Below are 14,103 nucleotides of genomic sequence, written 5' to 3' on the forward strand. Positions count from 1 at the left end.
CGCCGGAGCTCCTGAGGGGAAGTTCCGCGGGCTCCGGCCCCGGCGCTGCCCCGCACAAGCCCTCAACCGCCGTGAGGGTCTCCGCAAGGGCAGAAGCCGCTCCCGGGCAGGCGGGGAGAGATAAAGAGGTCTCTTGCGAGGGGAAGGGGATTTGTCGTGGAAGGGACGGAGCAGAAATTTGACATCATGAGGCGCACGGGGCTCCTGCTGCAGAGGGAGAAGGGCGTATAGGGAGAAACGAAGCCCCATGCAACCAAGTCCCCTTAGAGAAACCAAAGATCAGATGCACGTGGGACAAGAATTGCAGGTACGGGACTGAGACTGAAGCACAACCCAAATTAGTATCACCTCGATAATTCTTAAAGTGAATTCTTAACCAAGGGCTGAACGCAACCCTCCAAAAATCAGCCTAACATCCCTACCTGCAGTTTCTAGGAACAGTGTCACAGCCCATGGGACCTGGAGTGCCGCCAGCCCTCGCTAGAGCCCCTCCGGTACAGAGATTATCGACTTGATGCACTACTGAACCGTCCTCAGCCTTTGGGAGACGCTGGCTGGCCCTGTCCATGAAAAAAGTCACAATCTTTGTTTTATCCTTTGTCCGAACTGCTGACCTTGCACGTGTCTCTTCTGTGCTAAGGAGGAGCCAGCGAGAGGCCTGAATGGCACAAGGCCGGGGTGTTCACAGGCCAAACAAATCACATATAGAAACTCCAGAACAACATAGGCTCACAGCTTTCTCTGACAACCCTGTTCAGGTACTAACAGATAATGCCTTCATTATGTCCTTCATCAAGTTGTTTTTAAGCCACAACTTTCTCGTAATATTTTATTATTAGAACAGATAATACTGAAAATTGGCCTTAAGCATTACTCTGAAAATACAGTGGAAATAAAAAACAGTATCTTGTGTTTTCAGAAAACTATTAAATCCAAAGTTTATTCACACTTCAAACAAAACAAAGATTTACATCTGTAAATCTATAAGGATGCAAAGAATACATAGCTAAAGGTAGCAATGCTTTAACATTTTCTTGAACTGGTGGTGCTTTATGTGCTGTTTTTAGTGAATCAATAAAAAAAAAAATGTACCTCATGTGTCTTTATTCACGCTATAATCAAATTGCACGCTAGCAATTCCGTTAAGTCCCTTAACTCAGGAAACTGATTTCATAATTAAGTTTTCTGCAATAAACTATTTTACACCAGAGTAAGTAAATACACAAAGTATAATGTGAAAGTGGACTGAGGACATTAATATATATATATGCTCAATGCAGTGCCATATAAAGACAGTTCTAAAGGAGTCTGCTTAGGTATTGCAAGCGACATGTGTTAGTATATCCAGCACTAATACAGTTCTGTTGGTTTTGGTACAAACATCTTTATACGGCATTGCAGTGCACCGTGCAAACATATTCCACAAGAAAAATGTATTTGCTGACAGCAAAAACGGCTCTAACAAACGGGTCAGTAAAAAGCCCCCTGGCCAGTAGAAGCATCATTCTTCAGACATGACCTTTACATCCATCTTCTTTCAGAAATCTTATTATATTTCCCCACATCCAAGTCTTTAGAAAGAAACATGCCTAGCAAGTATCAGTGTATATTGAACTTTACTCCGAACAGCATTGCCAAATTTGCCCTCAAGTATTTCAAACCTGTTGATCCCAGACTAGCGATGACACACAAACACAGCGCTGCCAGTTACTTAAGAAGTTTTGGCACAGTCAGAGTAGGAACTGTAATTTCTTTAAAAATTGGCACATAGTTTGGATTTGGTTGGCTTGGACCTTGATCCAAAGTCTCAATGATAGTCTGCTTCATATCTCTGCTGGCATCGCCTCTCACTGTCAGCAAAGCTGCAATATGGTCATCCCTACCAAAGGAAAATGATAAAACTGGCATTAGCAGGAAACTTCACACAAGTAAGATTTTGTCAAAAATATCACTTAGTTGGCAATCCTTTCACTTAGTTTCATTCTTAATCAGATCTCTTGTCACTCAGAACTGGCTTTTCCAGCTCAATATAAAGTACTATTTTGGCTGCTCTTAGGACTCTAAAATGTATTTTATCCTCCCAAAACACAGAATGGAAGTATTTTCATTTTTCCTTTGCTGTATCTCCTAGTTCAGGTCACATGCATTTTATATTAGCATTATTTTTCATAAGGAAGTGGCTACATTCTAAAATATGAAAAATATGAACACATTTACACATTGTTTTAAAATTTCTCCAAGACTACAAAGAAACTGTGATGTTATCTTTCTTTGAACTTTGAGGGCAAAGAGAATTACCTGATATCTGGGTATTTACTGACTAAAGTTGAAACTTCCAGATAAAGCAGTGAAGGATCAGTTAGCTTGATAACCTCTGCAATGGCTTCAATGATGTCACAGAGTCCTTCAGTGTCCTCTCCAGAGCCCTGCAAGATGAAAAGTAAAAAAAAAATTCCCCAAAACAAAAGCAATCCCCCCCAATATCTACAAACAATCCTTTAATTAGTATTTTGTCTGACAATGCTGCTGAATTCCTCAAACAGCTGAATTTTCAGACATTAAGAAAACAAAGTATTTGTGGATTGTCACCATAAGCCTCTTCCCTCTTTCCCTGTTGTTCTCCATCCAGAGACCTACCCTCAGAATATCAGTAAAGTCATGTCTTACAAACAATATTTTGTATTTATCCACATGGCGATACATTCTAGTCTTTGACTTTTGCTGATGTGCCAGGACAAACATTAGGAATAACTGACATGAAAGCCAGATCTCTTCTGAAACATTACTTAAAAATTGGCCCTGCATTAGCTTCCTTCTAGTCATCTGGCCACCAAGGCAGCTTTCAACAACTGATCAACTGAACTGTCATAGCTATTTAATCTCTGGACTGTTTTAGTGCTCTTAGTTCCAGGTCATCTGGTCCTGCTGATCTGGTATTGTTCATTTCATTTATTCCATAACCTTTTCTATCAATGCCTTGACCTGAAATAGATGTTATACAGAATCCCACATAATGAAGAACTCTTATGCAGGAGTTGCCCCATGTTCCACAGTGAGCAGAGATGAACACTGCCTCTTCCATGCATGCCCAGTTTTTCAGGCTTTATCTTTATCTGCATTCTTACTGCATTTTGTCATCTGTTGGCCCTAGGAGCTTTCTGGCAGATTCCCGCTCCTTATGCTGTTAAAAAAGATTTAGTACTGATATTAGGCCTATCTTGCACATTCTTTCTTGAATACCTTTTTTGGCCTTTTTTCTATGGCACTTTAAATGGGATCAATATACTTGTCTTGTTGATTCTAAATTAATACACTGCATGCTACTTAGGTAGTAAGTAACCGCATCTGTTCGATGCAGTATTGCCCTTTCTTCCTGCCAGGAAAAGCAAAGCCCAATTATTTTTGGTTTTTAGCAAACAACTGCTTTTTTTCTTTCACTTGCTATTAAAAATTCAGGGTACCTACCTCCGTGAAGCCATTCCAATATTCAGCTGCAGAGAGCTGTATAAACACAAAGCAGTAGAAACTGGTGCACAGGAACTTTAGCAGCAGGCCTGTGTGTGTTCAGAAACGCTGTCTGTGCCCTCAGCTGGCATCCTTGCTATTCACAAATCACCCAACATTTTGGAGACATGGAGATCTAACTCTAGCCATTTTCCCCAAGCAGTAAATGTGTGTGGTTTATTCTAAATTACCAGGTTAACGGCATTACTCAAAGCAAATACTTACAGCTGCAAGCTTCTTAAACAGAAATCTGAACTGTTCTGCTTCTTTGATCATTCTTTCTGCACCCTCTTTTCTCTCTTCTGCATTCTTGAAAGATATACGTTTTAACATGATTGCTCTTATGTATTCCACAACTACTCTCCGATGGGCCTCAATAGTCATTGTCTGAAAGAAAAGAAAAAGGTGGTGGATTATGCCAGTGATACCTGCAAATGTAGCCATTATTGTTAGTCTTTGAACAATTAATAGGCTTTGAAATATGTATTTGCACTTAATCACCAGTACAGTTTTTGCTTATACTACACATATTGAGTGGCTTTAGATTTTCACAATGCTAACAGAAATGAAAATCTGTCCTTCCCTAATGAAAAGGATGTGCCAATTACTAGAAACAACAAAACCAAGATATCTCTAATGACATGTCTGAATTATTTTTGAGGAGCACCAAAGACAGAAGAACAAACATGAAATAATTTGGATGATCTTTAGAACAGACCTGTGCTTGGGCTCGCAGCCTTGCTCTCTATTATCTGCTCAAGGAATGACCAGCCATCACAGAGGCTTCTGCTAGATAACTCCAGTATATTGCATAAAACATTGCAATCTTGCTTACATTATCTGTGCTCTGGGTCAAGTCTGGTAAGAAGCCTGGAGAGCCAGCAGCAATTGACTGATTTTCTGTTCTGCACTTGTCTTTTTATAGGAAATAGCTACTAAGTGAAGGATCTGATATTGGTGCAAGAGTAATGCTGAGGTTTGGAAATAAAAGAACAACAACAACAAAAAACCCAAAACCATTTCATGTTTTTTCAACAGTAGTGTAAGGAGAGTCCTTAAATGCAAGTCCTCAGGTATTCCTCCCCCCCCCCCCCCCCCAAGCATAGTGGCAAAGTTACTTATGATTAAGAAAAGCCTGCATAACAGGTAGCCGCAAACTTTTTATCATATTTTATTAGTATATATCAAGCTTTAGTTTCAATCAACAAGTTCTTCAGTCAAAATTTTGGTGAAAGGTTTCAGGAAAGAGAGAAAAGGAAAAATAAAAAAAGAGAGAAAACAACAGACTGCAAAGTATTGGAAGTCACAGCCCTCATCCAGGACACAGAAAATATGATTTCAAGTCCTGCTCTCAAGACTCTGCAAAAATATGAGAGTTTACTGGTTGTTCATGGATGGCTTCTCTTGCATTGGTGGAATTGATGCCAATTACACAGAGGAAAATTAACTGCACAGAATAGACTGTGGGAGACTGACATATATGCCCCATCCCACTGAAAAAAGTAAGTGAAGAATAGCTCTACTACAACAGAGAAAAAGAACACTCAAGAACAGCCAACAGCACGATGACAGGGCATTCACTTTACATGTGAGGAAAATGACAAAGCAGAACGACTGTAAGGTCCAGGTCCCCCGCTTCAGAACAGTGTCCTTTCCATTGGGCTATAGTCTTTTTGCAGGTACTCTGTTCGTGTGACTATCAAAAACTGGATTTTCAAAACAGGGTTAACCAAGAATATTTTAAACCCAGAAAAAAAGCACACCCCAAACCAGGGCAACAAAAGTGTGTCCCATCCAGTGCTAGAACATACGGTGTCATGTGTGGGAGATTTTTTTCATGCTGGGAGACAGTGGAATAGCAGGTATGATGAATGCCAAAAAATGTGTTTGTCATCATCTTCCCCATAAGGTGGCAATAACCACTACATGCTGAAACATATGTGATTGCAGAGGTTGGTATTAACACTTAAAGAAGCTCATGCCAAGCACTATTACCTCACAGTAACAAACCAAATCTGGAAAAGCGAGCTGTTCCATGGATATAGACTAATCCTGGGACCAACCTAACTTCTTTTGTGTACTTCTGGACTGAAAATGCATATCATTTCACTTACATAGTAAGACCTCTAGGATCTGCAAATACTGAAGGTTAGAGGGCATCAGAGGAACTTTGAGCAGTCCCCTCTACCTCTTTAGGAGTTCAGGTAAGAAAGAGTAAGTGTATGCTTTTGAGACTGTTAAGCACTGCTACTTAGTAAGGGCTTGTTCAAAGACCTCGCCTAAATCCTAATCTTGCCAGCTTCAAACATTTTCTAAATCTTAGTGAATCAGTTAAGACATGCTATCTTAACTACACAAAACTGACTTTAATTCAATAAAGGCTAAACACAAGTACAATAATACTAAAGATTAAAGGATAATAAAGAAATCCAGATATCCTTGACAGACCACAGCGGGGGGGAAGACAACCTAACCTAGCACATTATGCTGCTTTAACAGCACTTTAAACATGAGTTATGCATTTGTTAAACCTTATGGCACCAATTTAACTATGCCTCCTTGTACACATTGAAAGTAGGAATTACAGAATGTGCATTTATAAAAAAGTAATTACAGGCCAGCAAAACTCTTTTCAGAAGAGCTAATTTTAACTGAGTAGAAACTTCTGAGGAATGGTAGAAGAGTACCAGCTGGTAAGAATACAATCTAGTAACGTGCCAATACATTTTCTGGACTAAGATCTGCAACTCGGATCTGTCTTTGACAATATTATATGGCTATGCACAAAAAAAGATGCGAGAAATATTAGATTCAGACTTCTGCAATATGATTATGAACATTTTTCATTTACAGTGATGAATCAATTCCAATTTCTGTATTCCAATTCTGAACTCCATTCAGTATTCAGAAATTCCAAACCAACACGATATTCAGAGTACATTAGCAAAGTATCATAGAATATTTTGCACCTACCTTTTTATAAGGCTTTTTAATTTTTGCAAAGTCATTGAAATAATCCTCTACAGTGACACAGATAGTCCCCACTGCATTAGACCCCATCAACCACTTCTTTGTCATCAGCTCATTGAGATGTGGCTGAGAAGGTAAACAATTGATCAGAAAATTTTTTTGGTATTTTCATATCATTGCAGTTACAAAAAAAAATGGGAGACAATTTTAAGCGTCCTACACTTCTAACCTACACTCCTTCAAAAGGAATAAGCAGTTAGTGTAGGAAAATGATGTGATCAGTTGTCAGAATGAGAGTTGCCACAGAGTGCTACCCTGACATACACACTGGGTGGGTATGTAAACCAAGTGCACTAACCTGAGTATTTGTTTCATATGAGTTCTCTAAAATCCTTTATTACATTCTCTAATTAAATATCTATGCCAAATAAAAAAGTTAAGGTCTGAACACAAAACTGACATAAGAGCTGGTGATTCCAATTTTAAGTATGAGACACTTTCAAACTGTTGTGATAATGCAACTTCATGCTTGATTTCTTAAACTGCTACTGACTGCTCAGTATTTCCTCTTTGATGGCCCCACAAACTTCCTGTGCCTATACCAAACCTGGTGGCCTATTCACTTTACTCCTTTCCCAGAATTCCACAATACATAATTCCAGTATTCTTTACATCTTGTCCTGGTTTTGGCTGGGATAGAGTTAATTTTCTTTCCAGTAATTGGTATAGTGTTATGTTTTGGATTTAGTATGAGAATAATGTTGGTAACAGACTGATGTTTTAGTATAAACACTACTTAGCAACAACTAAGCCAAGGATTTTTCAGCTTCTCATGCCCAGCCAGCAAGAAGGCTAGAGGGGCACAAGAAGTTGGGAGGGGACAGAGCCAGGGCAGCTGACCCAAAGTGGCCAAAGGGGTATTCCACACCATGTGACGTCATGCCCAGTATATAAACTGGGTGGAGTGGGGCTGGACAGGAACACTGCTCAGGAACTGACTGGGCATCGGTCAGCGCGTGGTGAGCAATTGAACTGTGCATCACTTGATTTGTACATTCCAATTCTTTTATTATCATTGTCATTTTATTATTGTTCTTATTATAATTATTATTTTTTTCCTTTCTGTTCTATTAAACTGTTCTTATCTCAAACCATGAGTTTTACCTTTTTTCCAAATTCTCTCCCCCATCCCACTGGGTGGGGGGGAAGTGAGTGAGCGGCTGCCTGGTGCTTAGTTGCTGGCTGGGGTTAAACCACAACAATCTATATACCCGTCTTGCTTTGCTCTCCCCAGAGGAAAAATTATTTACACATTAGAGCACAGTATTTTATAAATGATAATAGTGACATGAAGCTTGAGGTTAATGAATTTCAAAGAACGGTCATTAGAGTAGATGGAGTGTCTTATCATCATCAATGAGCACAGTTAATGAGAAATAAAGGTTTTGCTTAAGAGCTTCAAGTTTAAAATAAATACTGCTCCCACATCTTTCTTAATGTGAGTCATTCAAGGTGTTTACATTAGTTCAAAATATTATTAAAAATCTAACAAGTCCCAGAGCAAGTTTCTTCACCCCTGCCATTTCTCTGATTTCCCTGCCTTCCTCCCCATACTCCTAATTTCTTTTTAGTAATTAAAAGATGGTTTTTTTCTCCTGAGGGATTCTATAGAAGAAGCTAGAATTCTTAAGCATGGAAATATATCAGTCAGAAAGGGCCCACCTTTAGAGTAAATTAACTATCTTAATTATAGGTACACTGCACCTATACAAATATGATAACTTAGTATCAGCAGTAGTTTCCCAAATAATTCTTAGAACTCAACTACATAAGACTAAGTACAATCTGCTAGAAAATGTTCATTATATACAAAGCACCTGCCTAAAGTCATGCTGTGAAATATAATTAAGCAACCTTTCAGTCTCCTACGTGCATACTATACCACTGAAGAACAACACTGACATTTACTGACATTTTGCTAGCACACCATATATAAAATATGTTTAGCAATCAAAAGGCTTTGTAACTACTTCATCCCTGCATTATTTTTCCTTATAAAATAACACTTCTGTTTTTTTGAGGAAAAAAACTTCTAACCTCTAAATCCATGAAGACTTCATCTAGCAGACTAGAACATCCTTCTTTGGCAATGATGTCTAAAGTTGCATCCATGCTTGTATGACTGCTTGACAATGTGTCTTCCATTTCAATTTTTAAGTATTTTCTTTTCAGGCTGATTATAGATTCTCTGTGACAAATAACAAATGTTTTTCATCATTCACTGATGCACAATTGCACTGCGACTAAATTTCTGGAGTGCACAGAAAGAGACATAGTAGACAGTCTTATTTTTGCAAGGGGAAATAATGCCTGCTGCTTGCTTTGGAAGCCTTAATACTCTCCAGCATGATTTTAGAGTGATCAGCTTAGACTAATTCTATGTTGGTAACAAACTGCTGCTGATTTGTAGACTTGAGAATGGCAGCAGATATAGATGAACATGGGGTTGGATTGCTGAACACTGAAACATGAGCAATCCTGTTTTCATACTCTTAATAGAGCAAGCTCTATCATTACTTTTCTCCAATTCAGTTCACCTCGATCATTGTGAGAGATCAAATGTAAGAAGATGGCAGGCTCCAGAGAAACTAACTCAGATGACTTCTTCAAATTATAAAAGCTGAAGAAAATTTTTTCTTTGGCAATGAAATTCTTGGAATGACAAGTGGATTTTCACCGGTGAGGGGCAATGGCTTGGCTTGCCAAAGGAAAGAGCAATCACATAGGAATATCTGCCTCTTAGAACAGTAATATATTTAAACCTGTTGTCTTTTAGTCAGCTAAACTATCTTAACTGAAACCCTCTTTGTACACAAAAGAAGAGAAGGTCCTGGGAACATGTAGTATTACAAATGAAATATCAATACTTATTTTTCTCACAATACTGCAAGAACATGCAGACTTACTTAAAGGTTTGACAGTTGTTGATGACTGCAATCATGTACTGAACATAGCATTGAGGATACTGACGATTTTTAAGATGTTCTTCTTTATACAACTGTGCTTCATCTTTGTACCTGTAACATACACAAGGAATGGCATTAAACAGACAGAAATAACTTCAGTACACCTGTAGGACCAAATGCTCCACAAGGGCCTGTCAGGTATTTAGAAGTATTTTGCAAAGGGCTTGTTGCTTGTGTTTAGTCAGTCTGTTCTGGGCAGAATCCAGCCAAGGAGATTTTTTCTGTCTTCCTTATGAGAAAGAGATATAAATTCGAGATATAAAAGAAAGTGGAATTGACTCCAAAAATTAGAGCCATTTGTACAGAGGAACTGAAAGTGTCACTCACTAGCACAGAAGACCTTCTGCAGCAAAAATGGGGAAGGGAGAAAGAAGCAAGAAAAGGAAAAGGAAGAAAGGCTTGGTTGGCATGGATGTGGAACACAGACAAAGCAATAAAGAAACAATCATAGGAAAAACAAATATTGGAATTGTAGGAACAAAGAGAGGCTGAGGCAGGATAAACCATTTATATTTTAAAAATTATTACCTGGTTAGAAATGAATTCATTTGTTGAAGACATAGAAGGAGTACCTTTGTTTTCAAATCTTCATTTATCTGAGCAGCCACCTGAAGATTCTGCTCAAACATCTAAGTTAAAAATAGTTTAGTTTTAAAGAGAGGCCTTTATCAGTAGTATACAAAAGACAGAACTCCTGTCTTGTTGGAGACTCTCACTTGCACCAGCTCTACATATGCTTTTTGTTTTTTTGTTTGTTTGTTTTTAAACAAGCCCAGACAATTGCTGCTGACTAAACAAAAAATGACTACTTCTGTAAGTGTAATTAATAAATTACTGACAACTATTAATATATGCTGCAGTTTTCTCCTGATATTGAAAACAGCTGCATTCTTCAGCAAAAAGAGTACTTAATATTTCTAATTCAGTAGGAATTTGGCTTTACAGTGGATCGAAGTTCTTGGGTGAGCTCCTGCAGCTAGTAATGCATAACCTTAAAACTCGAATTCCTTTGCTTTCCCCATATATGAAAGTAGTAAGTTCACCTTAGTGAAGTAGAAGGGACCCCCTAAACTTTAGAAACACAACTAGGTACAAGATCTAGGTGACCTATAGGGAACTGTGTTTGAGAGGAGGGGGACTGGAAAGGAAGGGTGCAAAGCCAGGTAGAAACATTGCTTTTATGCTGAGCTGATTTTGCAAGTTGCACTGTTACATCAATCTCAACACTGCAGCCTTTGACAGCACAACACTAGAGCCAATCAGCCACCAGTTTCCTTGACATCACACACTTTCTGAAAAGGACTGGATGAAGTCAACCTTGTCACTAATACAAATGTGGAAGAATGTAGCAAAAATCCTGGTATAAGACAGGAAAAAAAATAAAGTGGGAAATAAATGCAGGAAGAAGAGACCATCTATCTTTCATTGAAGGTACCTAACACAATGTTTGTAAAGAAAAATTACAAAATAAGCATAATAAGCTGACATTTTTCTGGTTGATAAAGATCACTTTAAAAACTCTCCATTTCTACTACCAAGAATAGGGTGGTGGAGGTTGGTTGTTTTTGGTTTGGTTTTTTTTTGTGTGGTACCTTTTGTTTGTTTGTTTGTTTTAAAAGATGTTATAAAGAGCTTTATCTTTTCTGTTTTGAGGCTATTTAAGAATTTGGACAGTCATTAATGTTGACTGAAGTAGTGTTTAAACAGCAACATTATTGATCTTCAACAGAACTTTTCTTTCCAGTATTAAGGTGTTTGTATAATGAATAATCTGTAGGAACAAATACATGCCTAACTGCCTCAGCACCGTCTTAACAAAAAATATTATAAGAACTTGTAAACGTCTCATCTGGTAAGCTTATCCTAAAAATTTACTAAGTAAAAGCAGTTAACTAAATACAAATATCAACTAAATAGGCTGGTAAAAATATGTTTCTAATCTACACATAATACAAACGAAGTCTCTAAGTGTTAAAGTGAAAAAGGCAAATAAAAACCTCAAAAGAAACAACCTCTCCAACTAATAACTCTACAGGAAAAAAATCTATACTGCAATAGACATAGAAACAATGGCATTCCAAACAGTTTGGTTTCCCCCTCCCATCCCTCCATTCCCCCAAATCCATGTACTGCTTCTGCAGATTTTCTACAATAACCAAGTTCTCTTATACCTGAAAAACAATAGCTGGGAGCGTAGTCTGATAGTACCCATCTTGATCTGCTTCTGGTTCAGTTTCTTTTATCCAGTCTTTTTTATCTGTCTCCAGTGCTTTTCGTAGCCAGCCAATGATGTTAGACTATATTAAATAAAGCAACCAAGGAAAATAAAAGATTTTTTAATTTAACACAACAAAAAAACCCACTACAATATGTGAAATAGCAGCCATTTCCATAATGAAGAGTCACATAGTAACAGATAATGTTGACCACTCTTGTCATCCCTACAGGATATAGGTAACTTATACAAATTAAAATTTGCATTGACAAAGACAAAGGTTAGTACTGGTAAACTAGTGATGTAGTTTGAATCAAGTTTAGGCACATTTTGAAAGGGGACTGCTCCAAAGCCAAAAAGCAAGTCAGTTTGTCAGAATCAACACATTTACTAACTTTGGAAGCACTTATTAAGCCTCAGGCTTTAGGTTTCAAAGTGAGTTTTTCAACAACTGAAAAAAAAATTAGGGTAATACTTAACATAGGAAAATTAGCACATATCTGCTTGTAGCTCCTTTTACCTACATTTTAGACCTTTGAGGACAAAAACCCAGGATTAGATTAAATGAGTTGCATTTCTTGGAAATTAAGTGCTGCAGAAAATAGTGATGGAGATACAATAGTTGGCTCTCCTCCCATCTGACAAGCACATTATACAGCAAAGAGACGTTAAGAACAACCGTTTTTAGAACTAGATTAAGCCAGTTTTCTGATCACTTGCGTGACACAGATACCATGGACGTATTTGCAAGAGTAGTTAGTAAAGAACAGCATGTTTACTAAATATGTAATTGGATTATTTGCTTTCTGTCTATCTAAAATAATTATCCCTATGTTTTCAAAGGGTTGAAGGTTTCTGCCTCTTTTCCACTTCGTTCACATTTAGTTAAAACCCCGAGTAATATAAAAGTTCATACTTCACAGGTATATTAGCATGCCCTACCTGCAAAATTAAACACAACCAGTAGGCGTACGCAGAAAGGGCAAAAAAGTCTAAAATAGGTATATTTATTTTTTTAAAATGTTTACATTTTTTAATGTATTAAATCAGTATCTTTTGGTCAAAACTATCAGCAGATACGATAAAGGAAGAAACTGAAAGCTTTATGATCTTCCTGCACAAGAAAGGCTGTTAAACAAACACAGACCTGTAGTTTTCTTCTTCTCCTTTTGACTACAGTGAGTGGCCTATCAAGTGCTGAATCTGCTAAGTACATATAATACCATCTTCAATTATGTGAAATGATGTACCATCTTTTTTCCTCATAAGCATGGAACTGCTCTGATGAGATATGATTTGCAAAGAAGAATTAATCTTTTGAGCCAGCAGCCCAGGGGACATCAACATTTTTCACCTTAAGATCATAATTTACAAGAACTTTTTTTCAAGCTGAGGTGCTTGGGGGGGAGAATCTATTACAAATCTGTTAAAATCTATTAGCATTTTATTTCTCATGAAAATGAGACATTTTTATTGACTTAACCATCAATATTTAAGTTGATAGCTGCAATTAGGAAATAATTTCATTTACCCAAACAGAACTAGTTATATTTTGTTTATAAACAGTTTTAAACACAACATCAAAGGAAATAAAGTAGAAGTAGGGATGTGCAGAAAATAAGATCAGGCTGAATCCTGTGAAACAAATAGGCAGTTTCAGTATTTTCTGCATGAAAAAGAAAATATAGCCAAAAATCTAAACCAGCAAAAGAAAACCACTCTGTGTTTAACAGAACAGCAGCTTTGCTTTATTTTATTTATAGACTATAAATACAACAATGTTTTATATATAATATTTTTCAGTAAGTAGGGAAAAACATTTCTGAAAAAGCAATATATTTTTTCATCTTAAGAGGGGCAAAAGGAATTTGAAGGCATTTCCTGACTCAAGCCAAAAGTAGCTTGAGAAAACAAACCAATGTTTTTTTGTCCTAAAGGTAAGTGCGGAAAAATAAACTTGCATCAAAGTCCTAGTAAAACTAAAGTGAAGCAGAGCCCCTACTGGTAACTTCCTTGAGACATAACATGATCGGTTCATATTATTGTGATGAGTATCAAGTCCAAGCAGTTGTTGTTGCTGGACATATTTTAGTAGCTGACACATCCAAAGCAGCAAAAAATTTCCCTCCTCTGCTTGGCAGAGCTCCTAAACTTAGGAGGAGTAGGAATTCAATTGAACAATGTAAGAACAACAAGTCCAAAATTCCAACTATCCCAACATCCAGTCTCAGAGGCAATCGACAGTGGATCGTTAAAGAAAAATACATTTAAAAACCTGACAATCACATACTGATTCCTTTGCCATGTAGTTGACCAATTTCCAGTGACTCTTAGGATAACCAAGAAGCAGCATCTTTGTATTTGAGATGCACTTGGAATGGCATGCAC

General features: G+C 37.5%; 1 protein-coding gene across 3 annotated transcripts in view; it reads right to left on the reverse strand.

Annotated features, from left to right (window-relative positions):
• Positions 1–900: 900 nt before the first annotated feature.
• EXOC3 (exocyst complex component 3) overlaps positions 901–14,103 on the reverse strand; it is a 28,528-nt gene continuing 15,325 nt past the window's right edge. For 2 of the 3 annotated variants that reach the window (XM_049830207.1, XM_049830209.1), the window contains 8 exons: positions 11,672–11,797; positions 10,029–10,129; positions 9,441–9,551; positions 8,572–8,722; positions 6,478–6,600; positions 3,730–3,891; positions 2,299–2,426; positions 901–1,879 (listed from right to left, as the gene is read on the reverse strand). In XM_049830207.1, coding sequence (XP_049686164.1) covers positions 1,708–1,879; positions 2,299–2,426; positions 3,730–3,891; positions 6,478–6,600; positions 8,572–8,722; positions 9,441–9,551; positions 10,029–10,129; positions 11,672–11,797 — 1,074 coding nt within the window. In that variant the 3' untranslated portion in view covers positions 901–1,707. The remainder of the gene's footprint in view (positions 1,880–2,298; positions 2,427–3,729; positions 3,892–6,477; positions 6,601–8,571; positions 8,723–9,440; positions 9,552–10,028; positions 10,130–11,671; positions 11,798–14,103) is intronic. The other variant, XM_049830208.1, reaches the window with a different exon arrangement.

This window comes from Accipiter gentilis, chromosome 27, assembly GCF_929443795.1.
Source record: "Accipiter gentilis chromosome 27, bAccGen1.1, whole genome shotgun sequence".
In the NCBI taxonomy this organism is placed as follows: Eukaryota; Metazoa; Chordata; class Aves; order Accipitriformes; family Accipitridae; genus Astur; species Astur gentilis.